The sequence below is a fragment of the Ictidomys tridecemlineatus genome, chromosome 7 (genome assembly GCF_052094955.1).
Source record: "Ictidomys tridecemlineatus isolate mIctTri1 chromosome 7, mIctTri1.hap1, whole genome shotgun sequence".
In the NCBI taxonomy this organism is placed as follows: Eukaryota; Metazoa; Chordata; class Mammalia; order Rodentia; family Sciuridae; genus Ictidomys; species Ictidomys tridecemlineatus.
In genome coordinates this window covers 193,462,280-193,489,317 of record NC_135483.1, presented here as the reverse complement: position 1 = coordinate 193,489,317, position 27,038 = coordinate 193,462,280, and the positions used below count along the sequence as shown (strand labels likewise).

The 27,038-nt window shown below is 52.9% G+C and overlaps 1 protein-coding gene across 1 annotated transcript; it reads left to right on the top strand.

Moving 5' to 3' along the window:
- On the top strand, positions 1–24,360 carry Arl4c (ARF like GTPase 4C). The gene is made up of 3 exons (XM_040268047.2): positions 1–1,612; positions 7,328–21,117; positions 21,201–24,360. Exon 1 carries the CDS (start codon positions 585–587, stop codon positions 1,161–1,163), a length of 579 nt encoding a protein of 192 aa, XP_040123981.1. The 5' UTR covers positions 1–584; the 3' UTR covers positions 1,164–1,612; positions 7,328–21,117; positions 21,201–24,360.
- The last annotated feature ends 2,678 nt before the right edge of the window (positions 24,361–27,038 follow it).

The following is a 27,038-nucleotide window of genomic DNA, read 5'->3' as shown; positions in this document are numbered from 1 at the left end:
CCCTGCGGCCGCTGCAGGCTGGCGGCGGCGGCTGCAGCGCGGGCAGCGCGGGGACTGCGGGGACAGGAGGCAGCGGTGCAGCAGCGACGCCCGGGGAAGCCCGCATCCCGCCTGCACCTCCGAGGCGCGCCCCGGGAGCGGGAGCGACCCCGAGGCGCCGCCCAGGGCCAGAGTCGAGCGCAGGGCGCTGAGAGCCCTGAGTCGGCCCGGCGCCCAGAGCCCAGGCAGCGGCCGGAGCGCGGGGGCGCGGCCCTGGGAAGCCGCAGAGCGAGCCGGGGCCGGGGGAAGAGCGCCGGGCGCGAGCGCCCTACACAGCGGCGTTGGAGGCGGCTTCGCGGGAGACGAAAACCGCCGGCAGAGACGCGATGACCGCCGATAGGGAGCCTGGCCGGCTAGGAAGCGGGCGCCGCGGAGTCTGAGCGCGCGGAATCGCGCGTCCCGGGGACGCCGAGGCTCAGGCCGGTGCGGGCGACCGAGGGCGGCGGGCGGGGCCCAGGTGCGACCGGCCGCATCGGGCCCGTGACTGCTCGGGGGGCGGCGCCCTCCCGCCGCAGCCGCAGTGGCCGGCGCCGCAGCGAGGAGCCATGGGCAACATCTCCTCCAACATCTCGGCCTTCCAGTCCCTGCACATCGTCATGCTGGGCTTGGACTCGGCCGGCAAGACCACGGTGCTCTACCGGCTCAAGTTCAACGAGTTCGTGAACACGGTGCCCACCATCGGCTTCAATACGGAGAAGATCAAGCTGAGCAACGGCACGGCCAAGGGCATCAGCTGCCACTTCTGGGACGTAGGAGGCCAGGAGAAGCTGAGGCCGCTGTGGAAGTCCTACAGCCGCTGCACGGACGGCATCATCTACGTGGTGGACTCGGTGGACGTGGACCGGCTGGAGGAGGCCAAGACGGAGCTGCACAAGGTGACCAAGTTCGCCGAGAACCAGGGCACGCCGCTGCTGGTCATCGCCAACAAGCAGGACCTGCCCAAGTCGCTGCCGGTGGCCGAGATCGAGAAGCAGCTGGCGCTGCACGAGCTCATCCCGGCCACCACCTACCACGTCCAGCCGGCGTGCGCCATCATCGGCGAGGGCCTCACCGAGGGCATGGACAAGCTCTATGAAATGATCCTGAAACGCAGGAAGTCCCTCAAGCAGAAGAAGAAGCGGTAATACGCCTGGCAGGGTTCGGGAGCTAGGGGGAGCAAGCCAGGGAGCGAACGAGTCAGGAGTGAATGAATGGATAGATGGGTGAGCGAGAACCCGCGCCCGCGAACAAAGACAGCGAACCAAAGCGATGCTTCGAATTTTTTAAACTCTATCTCTGTACCCAAATGCAGAACTGGTGACTTAACCTGGCCTGGAGCTGATTTATCAGCCAGCTCGCCATCTGCCCCACCCCCACGCCAGCTCTGGGGACCTTTTGTCTGAGCACCGGAGATACCTAGTGGGTGGGGGACCGGTGGGGTGTGGACCTTCAGTTCAGGCTTGTGCGCCCTCCGGCCCCAGGAGAAGAATCAGATGTCAGAGACAAGGCGATTTCATGATTTCTTCTTACTCCACTGGGCCGGGAGTTCAGGCTGCCCCGCCCCCATTGGGGGATCACCTGTGAGTTACCTGAGGTATGCAGTTCCCAGAACCCTGGGGGGCACCCATCTGGAGGCAGGGTGGCATTGGGGGTGGCGGTGCTGGGGAGATGAAATGCCCCTTGCATTCAGGGGCTTGGAAGCTGAATAATTTTATGTCACAGGGCAGGCCCCTGTTGAAATTTCATAGGTCCTGCTCTGGGCCCAGAGGAGGTGGTGGTTTGGGCCATCAGGACTGCCTGGGACAATGCGGCAGCTGGAGGGCACGGGGCGCTGTGCTGCTGGCCTTGGCTGGGAATGGCCGAGAAGATGCCCCCTTCATGGGGCTTTGTGGTGGCTACAGGAGACCGGTTTTGTTGAGAACTGCTTTTCAGCCTGGAATGAGACCTCTTCCAGATGGCTTGGACCCTGTCCATGTGTAGGTCATTATCACACAAAGAGACCAATAAAAATTTTAAAAAAATAAGAAACTGTTCGAGGTGGTGGCAAATGATGCATTTACTGTTTGCAGGTTAGTTAAAGGTGTTCAAAGGGCAATGCTCTTGGCATAAATCTGGATGGTGTGCGTGTGAGAGAGAGTATACAGGGACCTCCCTCTGTATTGTGTAATCAGCATAAATATCTAGATCCATTCTGTGTGGAATTTTAAATTCTCTGAATCTACCGATTGGTTTGGATGAGCATACCAGCTACAGATGTGTGCTGAGTTGCAAGATGGTTTTTCTGCAAGGGATGTCTCTTGTAATACTAACCGTGTGGTAATGGGTTTTCAGACATGTTTTTAAAAATAACTTACAAATGAATACTCACCTTAGAAATATTCACCTTAGGAAAAAAGACTTTGCTCTGCCCTTTTATATCCCTTGACGCTGCAAGTGGCGACATGTTCAGATTTCTAATTTGGTTCATTGTGGCCTATCTGGTTTAAGTATTTCATTCAGAACATCTCATTAGAGTATTTGATGTCATGCACCAAAAATAAAACCCCACCTTTTTGCAAAAAACGACCTCGTTGCATGGATTTAAAAGCGGAGGAAAAGCTAAGGATGTAGTCCTTCTCCATTCATTCTCTAACTGGCCTTGTAGCCAGCAGGCACTTTGGGCAAATGCAAACAAGGGGTGCTTGAGATAAAAGAAAGCCTGTGACGTAATGGTCACTGCTGCTCAGGCACTTCACAGTTTACTTGAAAGAAGCTTTGGAAAATAAAGTGAAAGAAGAAGAAATGCATATTTTTAATAACGTAATTTTAAAAATCCTTTATAATCAGGACTGAGTCTTGGTTTGCACAACCTGTCGTATCCTGAAACACAGTATCAAAAGGGAAACTTAACAATTGACTGTTTGATTTTTATTTCCTCCCTGAATCCATGTTTTCAGGTAGAATTTTGACATGCCCCTCCCCCCAGTGACATGTTTCTTTGCAAAGGAGGCCTGTAGAAATTGGATGTGGCCATGCGTGAGCATGTGGGTTAGCCCTTGCCCATTGTCCATTACCCTCCGAGTGGCGATGTGAGAACCAGAGGCAGATGTCTGGCTTCCTGCTTCAAACCCAGTTCTTACAGGAGATTTTTTTAAAGACAGAAATCTAGCAGCCCATCTTCCCTTCCTCTTTGGTCAGTGTATTTGGTACCCTTCTAATGCTGGTCTTTTGTAGAAACTCAGTAGAGAAAATAGAGCTAAGCAGTGATGAAAGCCTGCGAGATTTCAGTTTACATATCGATAGCATATCCACTGACTTCTGAATGGGCTGGTCCCATCATCTGAAGATTCTGTATAGAATTATTAAAATCAAATCCATCTTCCTTTATTTTCTTCACATGTAACAATTTCTTAAGCACTTTTTAGTAGTTCCACACTATTGAGAGAATAATATATTTATTTTGCGACTTTGCAGATGCCAAATACTGTCACCTTCTCGTGCTGACCATACCTAGGTTCCAGGTCACTGTTCAAATCCTGTAATGCTTTAACAATCGTGCGAGATGGTTTTGTTTTTTGCATTATCAATACTTAAGGGTGCCGTCAGCTGTTAGTAATTGTGCAGTAAAGTCAAGCCCTGTGCTGTATCAACTAATAGGTAAGAGTCTCAGTTGATTTCTGTAACGTTTGACCTATTAGTAGCCCTTTTCATCTCTGACCCAATGGAGGAAGCACAGATGAAGTCACCTAGGAGTGGTCACCCAGGGGGAGTCCCCTCCGCGTATCAGTCAGCGGTCCATTATGCCTTTTGCCCTTTAGAGATGGAATGGGCTTCTCGTAGAGGAAGCTGGTCTCCCCGAGTGAGCTTTGAAATGTTTCCTGGTAGACACAGGGAGGCCACTTTTATTTCAGAACAATGCTCTTCACAAATTCTCTGTTATGGTGTTGGGACTGTGTCCCCTGGTTTCAGTTTTCATTTCTCTGCTGTAATTCTCTGTCTTGATCTTTCTTTGTTTCCATCCCTTTTTATAATGCATATATGATGCTGTGAACAGAAATAAATTATTTATACAATCAAACAACTGGGGACATTTTCTGTGGATGGTTTTTCAAATTGCTGTGTTCATTCTCCAGGCCTCTGCCGGGCAAGGATATGGGTTGCAAGATGGTGTCTGGGGTTCCAGCAGGGTGCAGGGCCGGGTCCGTCACCTGCTCTGTTGGTGTGAGTGTCTGGGTCCACCTGAATGGTGGTGGTAGAGGCTCATGCAGGAGCCCATGTATCCTCCACTCCCTCTGGAGAGCCCACCTGTTGGAGCATCTCTGGCATCTCAGAGCCGGGCCCGTCTCACCTCCTTTAAGAGATGACCAGTTCCTGGCCCACTCTCATTCATAACAAAATCCTGAATTGTTAATTCCTTCAAAAACATTATCTGATTGCATAAAACTCAAAATAGCATTGCATAAATCTAAGGACACTAGTGAGGACAAAGCTTCTGAGTATCTAAACTATGTCTTGGCTCAGTGTCAGGCACACGGGCACCCATCAGCAGCACTCCAAGACTTGAGACCTCTTTAGTAGTCGGTATGGTGAGACCCTGGTGCTCTGTGGATGCTGTTGGGAACTGGCACACTTTCTAAGGGAAAGAGTGGTGGGCCAGTGTGGGTAGCAGGTGCAATGTGGGTAGCAGGGGAGTTCTCGGGGCACTTGCAGGGATTAAGCCATATACTCAATGGTTACTAGGTGACAGTGAAGACCCCAGGTGTCCTCTTACATCTGGAATCCAAATGACCAACTCTAAATACTGGCTCCAGAGCTTGGCTCCCCATGACTTTGTTCAAGTTCCTTAACCACCCAGTCTCCCTTTCCCCATATGTAAAGCAGGATCATAATGGTACCTGAGAGAATGCTGGGGGTTGAAGCACAGTCAGACGGGCGACGGTCTGAGCCCAGGGCCTGCCCAGAGCCAGGCCTTGGAAGCTTTAGCTGTTCATGCTCCTGGTCGCGAGCAATATGTTGTATGGATACATGGTGATTTCACCTGGCCCTGGCCATCAAGTTAGGTGGTCACGGTCTCCCTTTTGGTACCCTCTACCTGCCAGAAGCAAGGCTGCAGTCCCAACAGAATCTCTGGCCCTCCCTGTGGCCTCAGCAAGTAAAAGGCTACGCCAGGTGCAGGCAGCTCTCCAGACTCTTGAAGCCATTGCTTTTCCTACTCCCTAAGTCGCTAGGCTGTGACACTCAAGGCAAGGAGTGAGTTGGTCCCCTTCTGCTACTGTGCAGAGCATAAGGTTAAGCACAGAGTGGGTGCTCTCTAAACATTGGTCAAGTGGCTTAATGTGGATTGGTTTTCCTTGTAAACTCTAACATGTGCGCTATGTAAAATAAATGGTTATTTCCCGTTAAAGATTTAAATTAAAATGAAAATAGAAAAATATGAGTATCATTCTTCCAGGTCACTATTGTAAGGTGAACCCCTGCACAAGGATTATATTACATTATGATAAATATGTATGTGGGTTAGAAGCTTTTTTTTTTTTGTGAGTCTGGAATAACAAGTCTTGCAAAAAATGAGCAAGACTTGACTTGATCATTCATGTTACATTGAAGCTAGTTATTAGCAGCACATCACATCAAAAGAGCACAAATGCCATTTTTAAGCACTAAAAAACCCCGAAACTGGTGAGAAAGCTATTTAGAGACCATCATGACATCACATGGGTAAAAAAAAATATTGGCAATCATGGGGCCGGAGTTGTGGCTCAGCGCTAGAGCGCTTACCTAGCATGTGTGAGGCACGGTTCTATCCTCAGCAGCACATAAAAATAAATAAATAAAATAAAGATATTGTGTCCATCCACAACTAAAAAAGTATTTTAAAAAATATTGGAAATCACAATAAGCAAAGATTGAAACCCTTCATTTATGCAATCTTAATCTAACCTCGATGTAACAGATTTCTGGGGATCCAAGGGTGGTAATTTCTCATCCTATATTTTCCAGAACAGTGAGGCAGATGGCCCCTCACTGTGACCTCCAGGCACTGAGGGGCTGATTTTAGTCATAACTGGTGCATTTCCCCGAACCTTTCCCCCGAGGTTCTGATTGTTCACGTATAAGGTTGTGGATGGACACGGACGACCAACCGCCCTATTCTTCTGGGCCTTGGCACTTGTCTCCAGAGCTTGGGCTCTTGAAACGCCCCGTTGCCAGTGTTTCAGACGGGTTGGACATCATGGTCACGTGGTGGAGCAAAGCCCAGCACCTGACAACCCTGGACTTAACAGTTTCTTCCAGGCTGCAAGTCACCTCTCTCCCTTCTGCCTTGGTGCCCACAGCCTGGGATTTGCCTGCCGTCTCCGACCACAGAAGGCATTTCTTTCCTCTCCTCCCTTGGCCGTCTCTGCATGTTCATTTACCCTTAAAACAGCTCCCTCCTTCGGGCTCTCCCAGGCTCCCTTGGCACCTGTTTAAAATAGAGTGTGCACAAGTGGGTGGAGCACCCGATGCAGTCGCAAGCCCCAGGCTCAGCCTCCGTGTTCACAAGAGGAATTTGCAACTTGAGGGTTTCTGAGAAAGCGGCCAGTTGTTCTCCAGCTCAGAAGTGAGAATCCACCGGCGGGTGGCTGAGCCCTGCTCAGTTCTCAGAGTAGGGACTCTCTTTTTGAGTGTCCAGCCTTACCTGTAACTGCTCACCTGGACTGCTCCTAGTGAGAACACTGAGTCGGTGAGGGTGAAGGTAGAACCGCGAGTTTTGAGTCATACTTGGCATGAGTCTGGAATGACAAGTATCCCATTTGCATTTATTAATCAAGAGGAGCATCGTGACACTTGGGGCAGCCCCGTCCTTGTCACCTGTTGGCTTGTGTAATGGTGCCAAGGCCGTTGCGACAGGCCCAGTGTGGGCCAGCCACCTGCCAGGGGCTTCATATATGCTTCATCTTATTTCTTCCTCCCAAGGCCCCAACAGGCCAACGGGTTCCATCTGCTTACAGAGGAGAAAACCAAGGTAGAGGTCAGTTTCTCTCCTCCCGAGATTAGCCGCTGTTGAGGGTGCTCAGGTCCCTTCTGCCCACCTAGCCTGCTGCTCCTGGTCTGGGGAGGTCCGCAGCTCCAGGGAACTCTGCGGAGGGACTCCCAGTCTAGGAAGGAGAGGAGTCAGGACTGGTGTTGCTGACCTGCAGCACCCGGAGGGCCCCTCGGCCATCATGCCTCACCCCTTGCTCATCCCGGGATTTTCCACTGTAAAGAACCCACCCCAGGGGCTAGGACAAGATGACCGCTCTTGCATCAGGGCCTGACCTTGCATAACTGTCTCTGGTATTTCTTTCAGGACAGGTTGTGACAGGGACACTGCCTCTCTGTCTCATCCAGGGGCATTACGCACAGCAGAAAAGCCCGGGCGGGCGGGTGTCGGAGGCTCCACTCGGCCTCGGATCCGTCCAGTACTCCATGAGGCTGAGAGTCCCTGCCTGCCCACCCCTCAGGGGTGTTCTGCACAGCATGAGCTAATAGATGGAGAAGCCCGTGGCTGCCGACCTGCAGGGCAAGTCGCCAACCTGCGGAGGATGCCACTCTGCCTCCCCTGACCCTGGTCTCCAGTGCCGCCTCCTGCCGCACCTGCAGCCGCGTCCTGCTCACCCTGTTTCTCGGGGACTGGCCCAACAGCTCCTGAGGTCCCTCTTCGTTTTCACTGATAAGAAAGCTTCCAATTCTGGGGGAGGGTGGCCAAAGGCTTCCCACAGGTGGACACCCCTCCCTGTGAGAGTTCTGACACTGCAGACGCAGTAGTGGACGCTTCCAGCAAGAGGCTGTTGGGGAGCTGTTTACAAGATTCTCATTCTTCTGGTGACTCCTCATGACTGTCCTCATTCCCTGAAACACTAACTTCCCATTCAATTGATTTCAACTGCCCATGTCTCTTGAAAACTAAAATTTACATGTTTAATTGAAGAGTCGCCATGGTAAGTCATGACAATTGCAAGAGCCTATTTCACACAGATGTGTCTGTGTCCATTATTACCTCGACGAATCTGGCTCTGCTATGTAATTTGAAGTATGCTGGGGTGTAGTCATGATGGTCAAAATGCTGCTAAAAATAACACATACAAACAGTTGTGACACCCATTATATAGGGGACACCCCCCTAGGCAGAGGTGCCGGGATGACTTACCTGCCCCCGTTCTTGCCCTAGAAGGGCTGTTATTTTTGCTGGTGAATCAGAGCTAAACCACCAAGTGTGGTGCTTGACTCCAGTGTGAAGTATCCCTAATTTTATCAAAAGCAAAGTCAGCCAATCAGTGCAGGGCTGTGAGCCACACCAGCCTCAGCGTAAAAGTAGGAACCACTCGCTCCCAAGACGCATTGCCCTGTGGTCCTGGCACCTGCAGGGTGAGGGATGTCCGCAGCCCTCAGGATCCTGCCCTGGTTCCTGGGCAAATGTCCTCCGCCCCCTCCTCTCTCCAGTCCTTTGCCGCCTGCCACAGAGGTGTGGCTCTATTATAAGATTCACAGAAGCTGTGGTAGGCATGGCGGCTCTAACTGCCGGTCCCACCTGTGTCTGTCTTTGTTCTGCTCTTTCTGCACCTATTTGTGCAGATAATTGGGACACTGGTATCAGGGTCAATCTAGTTAGATTTGGGGCAAAGGCCACGGAGGGAGGCCCTGTGGGGAACCCACACAAATCAGTGCCCTTCATCGTTCTTGCTGGGAGAGCCTGGAGGTTGCTTGGAAGGCCCCTGCTGCCCCTGGCCCTTCCCCAGCTCCAGCTGAGACTACTCTGAGGCATGAAGTTAATAAGCACTGCGGCCTGTGGCCTGTTAACAATGCGGACAGTGGCCAGTTGGTCAACAATTCTGACCAGTGGGCTGAAGGGACTCTGGAGAGCAGTGAGTATCTGGGTTCCCAGCTTGTTCTCTAGGTGGGAAAATGAGACGTGGGGACAGAGAGCTCTCCTCCACTGCCTCTGAGTTTTAGTGCATCAAGACGCGGTCCCCGGAGAGCCTGAGGCCACTCTGACACTACGAGAAGAGCACGTCAGGGCGGCAGAAAGAAGATACCGCGGGAACCCGCGTCTTGGGTGATACCATTGACTACAGGAATAAGGAGCCCCCGCTGCCTGACCCCAGGACGGTGGTATGTGAGAAAATAAGCCACCTTTCCCCTGGAGTCTGATCAACTCACAGCTGAAAGTCCTCAACTGATAAGGTCCCTCAGCCACCACACCAACCTTCATGTCGCCAAACATTGAGATCTCCCCGCACAACTGCTGAGCCAGGGAAACTCCTCACCAGCCCTGTGCCAACAAGCAGACGGAGACCTGCCCGGCATGGCTCAGGCCCGGGGAGTGGAAGGCTGACCACCCTAATTACCTGAGAGGATCCAGGAAACTCCAGCCAGAAGGGTGTCACCCGGGGTGCAGGGTGCAGGGTGCAGCGCACCGTTCCGTGCCAAGCCTTGTGCCCCGATCACTTTCTCTAAAGAAATAATTGACATCAAGTGCGGCCGCCGTGGATTTATACTAGATGCTGAATTAAAGCTCCTTCAGCATCGTCTCACTGTTTCCTCTCTGAAATGCTATGTGGTAGGCATGATCACCCCTCCTAAATCAGCTGCCTCTCTTGACCAGACAGACAGACAGACAGACAGACGGGTAATCTTAAAAACAAAGACTTCTGCTCTGAGGGCCTCCTGCCTGAGCCAAGGCCTTGGCTCAGGGTCCAGATCCTAATTTCAGGCCCTTTGCCAAAGGAAAGGGTCTTGCTCTCGTACCCCTGGGAGGGACTCTTAGCTGTCAAGTGGATTCCAACCCTGGAGTTTTTGAGTGATTCTTTCTTGCTATGCACTTGGGTCTTTGTGTCTTGATTTTCTTAAAGTCCTCTTAACTCTCACCTCTCTGCTTCTCTTTTAAGATCATGATCAACACCATTCGCGTAGACATTAATCTAGAATTCTCATCAATTTGCTCTGGAATTAACAGATTCTATGGATCATTGCTTCTCAAACTGCAGTGAGCATAGCAATCCTGGGGGACTTGCAACAACCCAAGGTCTCATTGATCAGCCCTAGGTGAGGCCCAGACTTCTGCAGTTTAACAAGCTACCTGCGTCACTAATGCTGCTGGACTGCGGACCACACTTTGAGAAGCAAGAGAAGAAGCCACAGCTTCCGTGTTGCAGGAGGCAGACGCACTGCCTGACAAGCGGCCCCTGCGGGGCGATGGTGAGCCTCAGGGTGCGTACCTGCCGTGAGGGCCTGACAAGTGCCCAGCTCCTCCTCGGACGTGAACGTGACAATGGCCTCAGCTGGCACATAGCATCAGAAGGGAGCAGCTAGTGCGGCCCAAGCACTCATGAGCATTAGCTTGTCCGATTTCCAGGACACCCCTCAGTAGCACTGACCTCCTGGGTTGTATGTTTGCTTGTTTGTACCTGGCCTTGGGGTGGCCTCCCACCAGGGCAGGCAAAGCAAGGTCTCAGGACAGGCTGGCAGCGGTGCCCCCTTTCTTCCATCCCCAGGAGACGGGAGCTCTTCAGGCCCCCTGCACACTCCTGTGCTCCTCCCCTTTCTCCTACCATGGATTGAGCCCAGGTCCTGCCACTGATTCCAACTAAGGTAACCTGAGTGACAACAGGGACTTCTGAAAGGACGACCCTTTGCCACATTTTTTCTTCCTCTGCAGGACCAAGAGCAGTGGGTTCCCAGGAGATTGAGGTGCAACATACAAACAACTGGGAAGTCTGAGTCACCTCTTCCAGGAGAGTTGGGCTGCTTGAGCAGTGCCCACCTGCTAGATGACCCCTCTCTTGTGCTCCATCACTGAGACTTCAGAGGCCACCATTGGCCAAGCAAGGCGAGCATGGCCAGCCCTGCACCTGCCCACCACCACAGACCCCACAAAGCAGGGCAGGACTCTGGTCACCGGGGAGCTGGTGGCAATGAGCCTGCCCATGCGAAAGTCCCCAGTGTTCAGGGTGGTAAGAGGCCTTGTTCAGGCCATCCCCCTTGTAGCAGGGCGCACCTGCGCGTTGGCACTGTCAGGTCCTCCCAGGACCCCTCACCTTTTGGCACCGAGGGCCATGCCTCTCGCAGGCCAGCTTCAGGCAACGTCGGGTGCATTGAGATCTTGGTGTTCACGGCAGGTGTATAATTACACCCAGCCCAAAACAAGACTCAGATTGAGGGGTGCTGGCTGTGCGTGGGCAGCAGGAGCTTCCCCGGGGAGGTGTATTCATTTCCTGTGGCCACCACAACAAATGACCACAAACCAGGTGGCTTAAAACAACAGAATGCGCTTCCTCTGCGCTCCGGGTGGGGGCTGGAGGGCTGACGTGGAGGTGCGGCAGCGAGGGGGGATTCCTCCAGGCCTCCCTCCAGCTCCTCCGGCTCCTGCTGGCTGCTGCTGGGCCTTGGCCAGAGGCACAGCACCCCAGGCTTTGCCTGTCTCCACCTGACCTTCTCCTCTGGGTGTCTTCAGCCTCCTCTTACAAAGAACTCTTGGACACTTAGGGGCCACTCATCTCAAGGTCCCTAACTTAAGGCCCCTCCATCTGCAATGATCCTTTCTCCAACTAAAGTCAGACTCGCAGTTTCTGGGTGAACATGTCTTTCCGGGGTCATCATTTCCCCTACTACAGGAAGCAATGAGAAGCGGCTCAATCCAGAGGAATAACTGAAATGCCATCTGACCAGAGCTTCGTGGTCCAGGAGTGTCTCTGCAGCTCATGCCGACTGCACTGCACGGCGTGGCCACCGTGTCCCCACGCCCCCGGCAGGGTTTCTCCACCTAGAGGGTCTCTGCCTCAGAAGCCCGACGCTGCCCACAGGCTGGCCTTCCTTTCAGCCGCGGGTCACAGAGACACAGCCTGAGTGCCTGTCCTTTCGGAGGCAAACTGAACAGGACAGAGATCAAGCACCTCTAAAATCTGCCGGGACCTGTCTCCCGAGGCTCAGGGTCCCGGGCCACCCCAGGAAGTCTCACAGGGGAACATCTGCAGGCCCCATTTATTGAGGTCACACAACATTTGGGAACTCGCTAGACGCTTGGGATCTTGATTTTCTTTGATCTTCACAGCACCCCCAGGAGGTAGCACGTGAGTCAGAACTCACTCAGCTACGAAGAAAAACTCGGCCACATTGAAAATGGGGCCACTGGAACTGTGCGGGGGCTGCTTAGAGTGTGGGAAGAAGAGACACAGAATCCAGGCCATCCCCAGGGCCTGGGCACCGGACACTGGAGGGGGTCACCATCAGCACATGCCCCTGCTCCACCCCATCTATATGCAAGCTCTCCTCCTGTTACCACGGAAAGGCCTTTGTTCAACCAAAAGGCCAGCAGCACGGACTCCACTGTGAGCCTCTCAGGCAAACCCTGGGAGAGTCTTCTTGCCTCACTTGTGTGCAGGGCCCCATCTGGCCAACCCCTGAGACCAGGAGGGCACCGATCTGGGACGTGTACCCACCCTGTGAATGCTGGGCCTATTCAAGCAAGAAGGGCAGGTGTGAGAACCTACCTGGTCCAGGTAGGCTGATCCTTTTGACCAATGAGGTGCCAAGGCTTGGAGAGGTGGCCTGGCTTCCCCAGGGGTTGGTCCAAGTGCTCTCGGAGCTGCCTCTGGGCTCTTCGCTTTGCTGTGGGGCTGCTCTGGCCACTACCCACGATGGTCTTCCAGGCACAGCCCAACATATCCATGCTGGGTCCTGTCTGAATGGATGAGAATGGAGTGAAGCCCGGTACCATGGATCATGCCTGCGGCCCCAGCTACTCAGGAAGCTGAGCAGGGAGGACACTGGTTGGGTTAAGGCCCACTTGAGCAATTTAGCAAGACCATATCTAAAGGGGAGGGGGCGAGGAAAAGAAAAAGAGAGAGTATAGGGGCAAAACTGGACATGGACATGTATTAGTTTCCTATTGCTGCTTTAACAAGTCACCACAAACATATTGACTTGACACAGCCCAAATTTATTAACTAGCCATTCTGAAGGTTGGATGTCCCCAAACCACTGGGCTAAGATCAAAGTGTCCATAGGGCTGCCTCCCTTCTGGAGGCTCGAAGGCAGAACCCATTTGATGCCATTTCCTGCCACTCAGGGCCACCGTATTCCTGGTCCTGGCTCCTTCCCTGCACCACCTCAGCATCTGCCTCCATGACCAGATCTGCTCTGACTGTGGCCCTTCTGCCTCTCTTAGAAGGATCTCGGTGACTAAATTAGTCACATACTCCAGGATCATCTCAAGGCTAGTGTGTTGCCATGCAAGGTCCCGTATGTTATTGGTCCTGGAGACTAGGGTGTGGACATCTTTAGGGGCCATTATACTGCCCACCACAGGCATTTGTCATCTGTGCTATTGGGTGGAACCCTGGAGGCTGTCTGTGTGGCCAAGTGTGACCCCTTGTCTTAGCTTGTTTTCTTTTGCTATTACAAAAGACCTTATGCTGGGTACTTCATAAAGAAATAAGGTTCATTTAGCTAACAGTTCTGGAGGACTGAGGACATAATGCTGGCATCTGCCCAGCTTCTGGTAAAGGCTTCATGGTGGTGACTCACAGCAGGTGGCTCATGGCAGGAGCACATGCAGGAGAAGACAGAACACCAGATCACGAAGCCCATCCCGAGAGACCCAATCAGTCTCAGGAGACCTAACCCCATGGAGAGTTCCTGAGGCTGGAGACCTCCTCACCTAATTGTCTGAAGTCTCACCACCACCCAACACCGCACAGCAGGAATCGGATCTCAGCTTGAGTTCTGGTGGGGACAAACCACATCTAAACCTCCGTACCCGGTAGTTGCCAGACCCGGGGAGGTCTTGGGGTGGAGGGCAGGGCTCTGCAGATCTGAGTGGCGTCCCCGCTGAGGGCTTGCCAGGACATCTGTGGAGGGCACAGAGGCACCCTGTAGGGGGGCGGGCAAGCTTCCTGCTGCTGCCCCTGCTCTGGCCAGGTGGTAGGCATGCCCTAGACTTGGGGTGAGGGACTCAGGGAATCAGTTGTGACTTTAGGGTGCAGGCCGCCATGCTGGAAGAGACCTGCAGTAGGCTGCATGATGGTCCCCAAAAGATGGGTCCCTGTTTTGACACCTGCGAGTGTGGCCTTATTTGGAAATGAGGTCTTTGCAGGTGCAATAAAACAAAGGATCTTGAGGTCAGGTCACCGTGGATGTGTTGTAGGCTCTGCCTCCAATGACTGGGGACACAGGGAGGGAGGCCTGAGCCACAGACAGGAACTGGAGTGGCATGGCCACGAGCCACGGGCTGCCAAGGACCGCCAGTGGCCACCAGACGCTGAGGGTGGCATGGAAAGGACTCCCCCGTGGAGGCTGCAGAAGGAACCAGCGCTGCCCACACCTCGGCTTTGGACTCGGGGCCCAGCCCTCGGGGTGCTACAGTTCTGCCGTTTCCAACCCGCCCGCGGGGATTGCTGCCCAGCCTGGGAAGCTGGTCCAGCTCCCGGTGGGACTCAGGGCTCCGCTGTTGAAAGGAGGTCCTTAGTAGCTGTCAGACACCAGCCTGGTTCCTGGGCCCCACCTATGACCTAGCTGGCCCCGGGCTTAGGTTTCCACAGGAACTAAAACACCCTCCTGTCCCCGCGCCTGGTCTCCACCCTGGGGGGGCCCCTTTGCATTCTTCCGAGTGGGTCTGGGACACTCCGAAGGCACGTTTGCTCGCATTTCTTTCAAACTGCCCAGGATCAAGTGTGGTGTTCACCTGGAGGTGATGAGGGCCATGCTGCGGACGGGCTGGAACCTGGGCCTCTCTCTGTCCACTGCTCAAGACCCTGAGCCCAGGCTGGGGAAGGAGCCAGAGTCTCCCTGCCCACTCCTGTGTGCTGAGTCATCTAGGGTCTCGTGGACAGCTGGTGTCCCCTCCCAGGAGCCCACTAAGCGCTTTTGTAGTGTTTGTCGCTGTTATTATTAGTAGTATTGTTATGGTATAAAGGATGCCAATTCTCCCTCTTTGTTCTAAGAGCACAAGGACATCTTTGTGTAAGAGCCACTTTTGGAAATGACTAATCTGTCCACTTGGCCTTGTTCCTGACTGGGGTGGCATTTCTGAGTTCTGCCCAGGACTTTGCCGTGACTATCAGCCCCCATTCCTGCAGAATCAGCATCTCGGCCTTTTCCCAACTCAGTCACATGTGGTCACGGCAGGATGGTAGCCACGTCCTTCAGAGAGCTTACCCTGCCTCAGGGGACAGCTCCTGGTACCACTGATGTGAGGAGAACATAAATGTCCTTCTTTGTGAGACGGATATCCGATGGAATGAACTAGACGGGTTTTGAAGTGGGCATCTTCAGAGTTTGCCTTCCTTGTCCCACTCAGAAGCAGAAGTCTGAGCCTCACTGGGCATCAAAGAACGATGCATGTCTTGGGCTAGCCCCAGAAGCCTGCCGGCTCTCAAATTCCTTGCTTCTGCACAATTGTGGAGACCCCCTGAGCCTGATTCTCAGACGCGACCTTTGGTTCTGACTGACGTGGCAGTCTGCTCACCCTGGAGTTTGATATAAAGTAAGTGCATCCTCCAATCTACCTTGTCTCCATTTACAGAGCATGGGTCTCCAAATCTGCAAACCATCAATTATGTGTCCTGATTCTAGACTGGAATTTAATCAATACTTGCTTATTAGGGCAAGTGTCTACGCGCAGCTTGCTGAGCCCAGCAGGCCCACTATTTATGACCAGACCAACCTGCTTCCCCTGTTCCTCTTCACGGCTCTGCGCCAGCTGCCGTCCAGGTTCAGGTCCACACTGACTCACCTTGAGCACAGCTTTCAGAATCCATGTCCCAGTCCTTCTGAGGATCCTTACAACTAGGAATCAAAAATCCACATCAAAAGGAGTGCGTTCCTTCCCAAATGTGCGTATTTAACTCAGAGAATGTCAGATTGTATGAGTTTATTGGTGTCGAGTTTGGGCAGAGCAATTGGCACAAATACTGAGGCAGAGCCAGGACGATGGAGGACTGGTACTCTGAAAGAAGGCGGGCTTGGGGAGGGCCCAAGACCCATCCTCAACACAGCCCCCCAGGGCGCCCCAAGCCCTGCTCACACCCCACCCGGGCCCTGATCCCATCTGACCACCATGCTGTCTGCCTCTCTCCTCTCGAGCTTGGAAGTGGGTCAAGGACAGTGTCTCTTTGGTCACTGTTTCTTGGCTCAGGCAGAGACAAGGCTCTTGCTGCATTTGGTGGCACTCAAAATGCAGAACCATTGAGTAACACCAGTGATGATGTCCCCCAGAGAAATTTGACATCAGCCCCTGGGTCCTCCTCATCCTGCCTTCCCCACTGGGACCGGAGCCCCCGTGTGTGCGCGGGCCTGTCTCTCCCAGTGACGGTGGAGTCCGTTGGGTCTGGAAAGAGCCCCGTGCTCCTTGCCTCCCGACCCTGGAGCTGACCGCGCTCTGGCTGGCCCAGGACGCGCTCTGGCTGGCCCAGGACGTGCTCTGGCTGGCCCAGGACGCGCACTGGCTTCAGTGCTGGCCACCACGTGCCGACATTGGTGGTAGGGAATTTACTAAGAGGAGGCACCTGGCAGGGAAGTGGGTGGGAGGCTCTGCCATGTGCTTCCTTGCCCTAATGAGCAAGGGTGGATTACATTCTGGTCTAGAATCGGGACCCATAGTTGATGGTCTGCAGAGTGCTGGCAGGACGGAGGGGTCCTCAGGAGCCACATGACAGTGGGGTTCCCCATGCTCCTGGGAGAGTAGCCACAGCAGATGATTTCCTCAGGGAGAAGACCACTGGCCTCTCCAGCCAGGCCTGGGAGAAGCCTGTGAAGGCCACAGCTGGGAGGTCCAGGCCAACTTCAGGCCTCTGGCCTCTGCTTTGGATGGAAATAAAGGAGTCTGTGAAAGCCAGGCAGCTGTGAGCCTGGACGTGCTGGGGTGGGGGTCCTCAGGCCAGTGCTCCCCAGCCCCCGCTGGAGGGGGTCTCCCAGGTGCTGGCTAAACATGCAGCTCCTGGGCCCTTACGGTGGGTCTATGGCCCCAGGAGACGGGGGATGTGCGACAGATCAGGTCTCAAAGGGTCTTCCCAGAGGCTTGTCCTCAGAACCAGAGGAACATTCTGGTCCACAGGGAAGCGCTGGCCCTCATCATGCTCAGTCCTCTCCTGGCTGCAGTGGCCACCCCATGGACCCTGCGGTACGGGGAGGCCTTCTGCAGGACTCCGGCAAGACCCCTGGACCCCCACTGTCCTGCAGCTGAGGAGTCACATGGTGTCTCCTTCATGGCCAACTTCAGCCCTTGCTCTCTCGGAGAAGCATCTCTGAAGGGTGGGATTGGAGGCGGAGGGCCTCGTGTGCATATTCTTTTGAAAGCGTTGACAGAAAGCAAGCCCTGGGGCCATGGGGCTGGGGGTGCTGGCCCTCTCTGGGGAGCTCACCCTGGGTCTGTGACCTGCAGCACCACGGGGTCAACGAGGCCCCTGGACAGAACAAAAGTTGCAGAGTGGGACCATCTCAGAAATGGCCTCTCTAGCGCAGTGTCACCTGCTGTCATGGTGTAGATGTGAGGTCTCCCCCCAAAGCTCATGGTGAGACCATACAAGAAGGTTCAGAGGTGAAATGATTGAGCCGTTGAGTGACGAGAGCCTTCACCGGTCAGTGCACTCACCCTCTGGTGGGTAATGACCGGGTGGTGACTGCAGGCGGGCAGGTGTGGCTGGAGGACATAAGTCTCTGGGGCGTGCCTTTGGGGTGCATGTTTTGTCCCTGTTGAGCAGAGTTCTCTCTACTTCCTGGTGGCCATGTCCCGAGCTGCTTCCCTCCACCACACCCTTCCACCATGAGGCTCTGCCTCCCCTCCGGCCCAGAGCAACTGAGTCAGCATCTGTGGACGGAGACCCCTGAAACTGTGAGCCCCAAATAAACTCTTCCTCCTCCCAAGGTTCTCCCAGGTCTTTTGGTCACAGCAGGGAAAAGGCTGACGGAAACCTGCCCTACCAGGAGAAGCCCATGTGTCTCCACCACCAAAACCCACCTCTCACTGCTCTGGAGGCCAAGATCAAGTGCTGGCAGGTTCTCTTGGTGAGGGCTCTCTCCCTGGCCTCCCTGTGTCCTGACGTGAAGGAGAGAGGGACACTGCCCCTGCCTTGCGGACCTCACTGTCAGGACGGTCTCAAAGCCTGATGACCAGCCCCAGGCTCCGCCCCCAAGGGCTATCCCTTAGAAGACGAGGACTAAGGAGAACGATGGGGAGCGGGAGCCCTCGGAGCACGCACCCCACCATCCACGCCACCCACAGATGTCGGCCAGAACCTTCTTGGTATGTCCACGGAGCACATCAGAGGACCCAGGATTTCATCTGTAGTCTGTGCTATTTCCCAATTGGTTTGTCCGATGAACAAGGAGAATTAGAGTGGGTCCACAAGTCCCCTTACCATCTGGCCAGAAAGCTCCGGACAGAGCCCTAGGATCTAGGTCAGAGTACTGCTGTAGCCTTGCAGGCCTCGGGGAAAGAGGTCAGGACCCAAGCACACTAGGACTCTCGGTTCAAGGTCACAGACTTGACTGGAGTCGGACTGAACTGGGGCACAGACGAGCAACCTGCCTCAAAGAACACAACACACAGGCAGCTGAGCTGCAGTCCAAGTCAGAAACGAGACAGCCCCTGGACACAGTGGTAGTGCCCTGGAGGCTGCCCCCTCCAAGAGCAGCCCCCAGCCCACGGCCAGCCCGTAGTGTCCACACTGGAGTGGCTGCCCATCAGACGGTGAGCCGAAAGTCAAAGAGGGGCCTCTTCCTTTCCTTTCTTGTTCCCTCTTTTTCTGCAGTCCTGGGATTGAACACAGGAGTGCCCTGCCTTTGAGCTACACCCCCCACCACTTTTCATTTTAAGACAGGATCTTGCTAAGCTGCTGACGCTGTCTTCCAACTTGCGATCCTCCTACCTCAGCCTCCCGCGGGCTAGGACCGCAGGTCTGCACCTCTGACCCAGCTCTTGCATGATTTATGTAAATGGTGGGTCGATTGGCCCATTTGAGCTGGCCCTCAGGGCCTCCATCTAGGTAAGGAATAATTAGGACACTTGCTGCAGTGATCTCAGGCCAACACAAAACTGAGCAAAGATACCTTCCTTCCACCTGGGTGACAAGCAGAGGTTTGCAAGTGGTGTGCCTGCTGAAGCCTGGAGCTGAGAGAAACGGCGATTCCCATCCCTGGGTCAAGACTGAACTTGACCTCAGAGCCTGGCCCTTCACTGCTGGGGCCCACCCAGGGCCACCCCTCCCTGCTCTCCATGTTCAAGCCCCACACTCTTTCCTGTGCAGCTTCTTGATCTCACCTGCCTGGTCCTGCCCAGGGGCCTCTGCTCGGGAAGCTCCTGGCTCCTGTGTCCTCGCGGCGCTCTCTCCCTCCAGTTCTCGAGCTGCCTTCTGTGCTGGTAGAAGTCCTGGCCTGCCCCCCTCTTATCGTGTTCTCCCCTCTCAGCACCATCTCAGCTGTGACTTCCTGTGACAGGGGACCATCTGCTGCTGTCTGTCCCTCCTACCAGACCTGGAGGTTCACCTGAGCCTCGGCATCTCCTGTTGCACCTGACTGTCACATGGCATCCATCAGTGGACTCCCCCAGTCGCAGGCGAAAAAGCAGCATAAGGGGCAGAGTGACCCATCTTGACCTCACAGCAAGGGGGTGGGAGGAATATCACACCTGCACTCTGGGGTGCCCAGGGTGTGCCTGATGCTGTGCCGTTAATGCACCCCGCCCCATTTGGCGGTCGTTGCAGCCCAGATGTAGGTGCGTACAGGTTAAGTCAGCTTCATCCAAATCACCCGGGGCTGGAATGCATTTCATCTTCCTTAGGATTCTGGGATATTGGCATGTACATCAGTATCTTGGGGAGGGGACCCACACCTAAATACTACATCCAGTTATGCTTCATGTATACCTCATGCACACAGCCTGGAGGTCACTCCGTAGGGTATTTTTAGTGTGCTGTGTCCTTACTGTGATCCCACATGAGGCCAGGGCCAGGATTTCCCATTTGAGGTGTCAGATGGGATCTCTCCAAGTTTTAGATCTCAGAGCATTTTGGGTCTTTGGGTTTTGGACCAGCGATGCTCAACCTGCACTGTCATTGTCAGGCTCAGAGAGGGTGACGGTTGCTGGCAGGGCCCCACCTACGTGGCCGAGCCTGCTGAGGGGCCTGCTGATAGGGGGTGGCTTCCTGAGTGTCTGGCTCAGGTGTTCTCCGCCCAGTTAGGACAGGACGGAGCGGGAGCCAGTGTGGGGGGCAGGCCTCAGCCACTGAATCAGAGCTTCACCTGAGCTGCCCGGCGAGAGGGCTGCCCGGCCCTGCAGCAGGTGGATTCGGAGGAGCGTTTTCCACAGGGCTTTCAGGTTGCCTGCAGACTGAGCCCCTGCTGCCCACCGCGGAGGCCCTCAGGGCACGTCCCTTACACGGTCTGCCCTGCTGAATGCTCCCCTCCCTGGCACCACTTCCTGGAGTTCCCTCCAAAATAACTGCTTGCACACACAACCCTGGGGACCCAAACTCACACCAGGGAGAAGAGCAGCCACTGGCCCTGGGTCATGCACCTGGGCAAGGTCTAGAGCGGGGCTTTGGATTCAACGGCCTTCCTCACCATCCCACCAGACTGCCACCAGCTGCCCGGCTCCAGCGGGGCTGGGCAGTGATCTAGACCACATCCTTTCAAAAGTAGGCCTCCCTGCTTGGCAGCACCATGGACCCTCAAACATTCCCATGGGAACCCCAAAGCCTGTGAATCTCTTCTGTTACACGTAAGAAGAGATTTAAGGCTGTGGATGGAATTAAAGCTGCTCATCAACTGGCTTTAAAATGCAGAGGTTATCTTCTGCTGACTTTGAAGACAAAGGAATGTGGGTGGCTTCTAGACATTGGAAAATCTTAGAAAAGAGATTCTACCCTACAGGATCCAGAGAAACCCCAGTCCTGCCTGCACCTCAGTTCCACCCTCCCAACCTATGTTAGGCTTCTAACCTCTGCAACTGTGGAATAACACCTGTGTTCTCTATTTTATTTTATTTTTTAAAAAAGAGAGAGAGAAAATTTTTTTTTAATATTTATTTTTCATTTTCAGCAGACACAACATCTTTTGTTTTTGTATGTGGTGCTGAGGATGGAACCTGGGCCGCACGCAAGCCAGGTGAGCGCGCTACCGCTTGAGCTACATCCTCAACCCAACACTTGTGTTCTTTAGTCCACTAACATCATGATTTTTTGTTACAGCAGCCATCAGAGGCTTATACAACCACTCCAGGGAGCTCTGCCCCTGACTCCCAGCTGTGTTTCACAGATGCAGCTCAGGTTTGCTTTTATCATTATGGTTTTTATCAATTATAACACAGAAGATCTTGGAGAAGCTTGTGGAGACCATGTGGACTGATTTTGTTCTGAAAACACACCCCTTGTGCTTTGAAGCATTTCCAAGCCAGGATCTCAGAATGCTCTGCAGACGCAGGCCATGGAGAGTTGCACCTGTCCACCCTAGGACTGTGTTTCCTGGGCCTGGTCTGATGGGCCTGACTATCACTTGTCTCTTCAGTGCCATGCTCACAGAAACCACAGTGTCGCCGCTGCTCCCATACCCTCAGCCCTCTGCTGCACGGTGAAAATATGTGTGGACCATACACCTCTGTGTGGAGAATAGCTCCCACCTGTACCGCTGGCAAACACGGGGAGTGAAGAAAACAATTGGGAAGGGGAAAGAAAAAAAGCAAGGGATCATTCACCCAGGAGCAGATTGTTAATAATACTTTGGAAGCTTTTTCCTGGCAGAAGGTAGCTGACGTGAGCATGTCCTTGCCTGACTCTTTGGGGACCTGGAAAGTGGTACTTTTGAATAAAAAGCTAGAAAGTTGGTCCAGAGAACACCTTCAGAGCACTGAGATGAGACCTAAGGACTGAAAATTGGAGCAGAGAGGTTGAGCCCAGGAGTGCTGCCCAGGGAGATGCCAGGGCCTGGGCAGGATGCTGAGGAATGTCTGAATGAGGAGGGCCCCTCCGGCAAGCGGGGGCAGAGGTGGCCAGCAAATGTCACAGGGTCGGATGGGAGAGCCTGGGGGAAAGAATGTCTGGGAAGCAGCTCTCAGAAACCGTCTGTCCACTTAAGTTTAAATGATTGGCCACAGTTGTACTGAGCACTGTCCCTGGCACTCGGGACAGAAAGATGCGCCAGGCCCTGTCGCCTGGAGGAGGCCGGGCATCTGGCTGCATCTCCATCTCCCCCTCGTCACCCCTTCCTGCTCTAGGGCTTTATTCACTGTTTCCTCTTCTACACCACTTATCTCGCTTCTACCTGAGGTGACAGTCCGCCATTCATCTTCTCCAGGTCACTCCCAGGACACCTGGCAATACAGACGTGGTGCCCACCTCAGGCCACCAGCGTGAGATCCGCACAGCGTGGCAGGTTGGAAGGTCAGGCAGAGCCAGGGGGTGTGGGCGGACCTAGAAAGGGGACAGGCAGTGGTGGGTGCCTGAGGGTGGGTGATGGTGGGTTTGGGGGCGGGTGCTGCAGCAGGAGAACAGGCTCCTAGGGGCTGGGACAAGCCCCGCTGTGAGGCCACAGCCAGCTGCGGAGGTTTGTGCCTGCTGTGGCTGCAGGATGCGTGACTAAGGGCTAGAGGTGAGTGACTGGCTGGAAGCCCCAGCACCCTCCGCACTAGAATTTTCCAGAGAAGAGGGGAGCCTAGTTTGTGGCCAGTGGTGTAGCCATTCAGGTGACAGGTGACAGTGTAGCCATTCAGGTGACAGGTGAATCTGGGAGTCACCCACCCATCTTCCAAATTCCTGGAGGGTGCAGTGGTCTCTGGAGAAGGTGCTGGTAGCTGAGATCGGCCCACACCACGAAGCTGCTGGAGTCCTGCGGGCTCAGGAGCTCTGCCCTCAGGGCCCGGGTCGATCCTGCAATGGGTCGATCCTGCAATGACCGTGCACTGGATTAACCCCTAAATTCCCTCCTATAGATTTAGGGAGTGAGTGAGGCAACCAAGGGCCCTGATAGAGGCTTTCTTTGCCCATTTTAATCCCCTTCTGGAGTTACAGTGACTTTATGTGGGTTTGGCCCCCAAGGCGACTGTGTCTCTGCTCTGACCCATCAGGAGCATTTCAAGTTTAACTCCACGCCTGGAAAATTACATTTCTAGGTTCTGGAGGAGGCCCATGAGGAATTCAACCTGTGGTTACGGACTCGGACATACAGCCTTCTGCGTGAATTTAGGGGGCTCTGTTTCTACAATTTCTGTTATTATAACCTTAAAAGCACATTGATGATCATGCCCCATAAATAACTAGTTTAAATCTATTTATTAAGAAACAGAAATCTTAGATCTTAAGATTTAAGTTCTTTAAAAGAACTTTCAAATCTGATAGAAATTTAGGGTTTAAAAATAACTTGCAAATTTGATTTAAAAAAAAAAGTCTTAGGAATGCATGCATTTGCAGCAGACCTAGAACATGCCACTACGTGCCACCTGAGGATCCTGACAGGCAGCACTGTGTGGTCCCCCTGGAGGCCCGTCTGACGGTGTTTCACACAGAGGAACTATATCATCTTAGGAACTAACCCCTGCCTCATAAGAGTGGGCTGTTTTGATGTTGATGGTTTTCCCTTCATATATATGAAAGGGCTCCTGGACCATCCAGTCCTCATGAAAACGGTAGCTCCAGACAAGTTTTCCCTTTAAAAAGCTTTGATTAAGGGTGAGATGGGACCTGAGCCCTGGGCACGTCAATCCCATGAATGTCTGAGCTCACCCCATGCCCGGCCCCCAGGTCCTTCAGGAGGCCAGTCCAGTCACAGGAGGTCTTCCCACCCAGCGGCACAGGCCGACAGTGCCCACGCAGATGGTGCCCACCGGGCCATGCAGGAGCCGGCTGGACTCATTTATGATGAAGCCTGGTGAGCTTGTGGAGCTGGACCGCTGCCAGGCTGACTGCAGAAGGAGCTGAAAAACAGGTTAGCCTTGAACTCCGAGAGGAACTCGGCCAACCAAGCGAAGAAGGAAGCCTGGGAGGATTTCAGATGTTCTGGGCTCACACCTGCAGATAAACAACAAAGTCAGGCTTCCAATGTCATGGATGATCTTCTGCACGGCCTGGAATGTTCACATCAGCAGAGGTCACCTGGGGGCCCACGGGAAGAAGACCCCCACATCCCCACCGCCAACCGTCCCCAGGGTCAGCACGCGGTCCAGGTTATGTGGTCTCTGGGTGCAGAGAATGTACATTCCCACTCTTACCTTCTGACCCCCATGGATTTTATCTGCATGGAGGAATAAAATGATGGGTGAGTGAATGGTCCAAGAATTAGCTGACTGGTGTCTTGACTTGCACATTCCTATTGATACAAAATGAAAATAGCATATAAATTAAAAGTGATTCTAAGATACGTAATAGGGTCAGGATGATATTTTATAGCAATAAAACAGACTGAAAAATCAAAATCTTCAGCTTCCAGCAATGGACAACTAAATTGTGGTAACTGTATTCCAGATTGCACAAATCAGATCTCTCGCATGGAAATTTATTTACCATGTGCTTTCCCGTGTTTTCCTTTTGGGAGAGCCACAAATATCAAGTGAAAAGGTTAAGACCAAGAATGGCCCTTGGTTTACAGAAGAGAAACAAAGACCCTCGTTCAAGTCCACAATCGGGGCGTGGTGCTGGGTAGGGTTCACTTCCTCCACTCCTGGCTTCATATTGGCTGGAGCAAATTTAATTTCTTGATTCTCAGCAGTGTGCCGTCTCCTCAAAACAATAGAGTTAGTGAGTAGACAGTATTTTAGAAGTTCCTGTGAGCGCTGAAGGAGGAAACAGCAGGCACTGTGATCTACTTGTTTAATTTGAGATAAGGTGCATTTTAGCCACCGCAGTGACTTCCTTCATGTTTATTGTGGTAACTGCTCCACTTATTACACCCTAACACTTCACTTCATCTTTTTATGGTGCTTTTTCTTCGCTTCTATTTCTCCCCCTGGTGCCTTCTGTATTTTCTGTTTCCTCTCCTTCATTGGTTTGTAAATAATATTTTTATTCCTTTGCTGTTTCTTTTTTCCCTTAAAGTTTAAGTATACATCTTAGCACATTGGAAAAAGGATCGGCCTCTCTACACTCATTAGTGGCACAGGGGACCTGGAACACACCAACTCTTGTCACTTGCTGGTGTGACTCGCCTGTTGTGCTGGCTCACACTCAGTGTGTCTTACTCCAGGTGCTCCATAGTCATTGCTATTCTTGTTATTCACAGGTGATATTCGTATTGGTTATTTATTACTGCAAACAAACTACTCCAAACCTGGGCAACTTAAAACAGTAAGCATCTACCTCCGTCTCTGTGGATCAGGAATCTGGGAGCCGTGTTCTGGCTGGCTCTGGCTCGGGGTCCCCAGTGCAGCAATGCCCAGAGGAGGGGCTTTGGGGAAGTGATGGATCCCGAGGGCTCTGATTTGATCAGTGGATGAGCCATCAGATGGTGTTCGGGTCAGCTCTTCACCACTGTGACTAAAAGACGTGGCCAGCACAACTGCAGAGGAGGAAGAGTTCATCGAGGGATCCCAGTTTCGGAGGTCTCAGTTCCCAGACAGCAGGCTCCATTCCCTGGAGCTCACAGTGAGGCCGAACGTCAGGGAGGAAGAGTGTGACGGGGGAAGCAGCTCACATGATGATCAGAGGCAAAGAGAGACTCTACTCACCAGATATAAATGTGTACCCCAAAGCTGTGCCCCCAATACCTCTCCTCCTCCAGCCACACCCAGCCTGCCTTCAGCCACCACCCAATTAGTCCCATCAAGTGGACAGTTCATTGATTGGATTAGGCGTTCATGGCTTGGTCATTTCTCCTCTGAACCTTCTTGCGTGATATCATATGTGAGCTTTTGGGGGTTACCTCGCATCCAAACCATAACAGATGGGTTAATAATGTGACTAGATAACCAGGAGGAGGTGGGAACTGTAGGCAGGTGGGGCATGGCTGGAGGAAGTAGGTCACTTGGGATGTGCCCTTTGGGACTATATCTTGTCCCTGGCCTCTTCCCCTCTCTCTCTTTGCTTTCCTCCAATGGGAGTTACGCAGCTGTCCTGTGCTGTGTCCTTTCTCCCAGGATGTATGGCCACACCTCAGGCTCACAGCAATGGAGACAGCCCACCAGACACAACAACCTCTGCACCATGAGCCCAAACAAATCTCTCCTCTTTTAAATGTTGGTGTTGGTTATTCTGGTCGCAGCAACAAAAAGCTGACCACGACAACATCACATTACTTCCAGAACATTCTGTTTGTCAGATGCAAATCACTGGGCCCTGCCACACTCAGAGAAAGGAAGTTGTACTCAGGCCTGTGACACTGGGACACCTTAGAGACGGTCTACAGTGATATGCAAATACAACAGATATGACTTCCATTTCTCTCCCAGCCGTTACTTTCTACATCAATTAATAATACTTCAGGGATGTTCTTGGAATGGAAGACCCTCTGCCTTGGTCATATTTTATTTTGTGTTTACTCTTAAATGATAATTGGAATGTGTTTAGGTTCTTCCTTAGCCCTTTGACCATTAATTCCATTGTTATTGGGTTTCTATCATTGTTAGTGAGAAATCTGCTGTCATCCCAGTGTTTTGGCCAAAAGGTTTCTTTCTGGATTTTTCTCTGTATAATTGTTGCCCAGCAGTTTCACGTGTTGTATTTATACAGAACTTTATTTTTATTCCATTCAAGACCCTCTGTCACTGTCTGATTTCAGTAGAGTTGCCAGACAAAATATAGGAAGCTCAGTTTAATTTGAATTTCAGGTAAATATGATTCAAGTATTGCATGGAACATACTTACACACACACACACACACACACACACACACACACACAAAGTTTGGGATTTTTTGCTTACCTAAATTTAAATCTTCTATTTTATTTTGTAGACAAAGCTTTAATCAGGAAAAAAAAAAAAAGAAGAAGGGAGCTTAACCTTGCTGTACAGGGGAGAACTCTGAGAGAAAAGTAAAAACTGAGAATCTTATGCTTTTATTTTCTAAATTTGACAGTCTGAAATTCGAGAATTCTTGGTTTTCAT

What these genes read in the sequence shown, in the direction of transcription:
- Arl4c (XM_040268047.2), top strand. Translation starts at nt 585, where the DNA reads ATGGGCAACATCTCCTCCAACATCTCGGCCTTCCAGTCCCTGCACATC.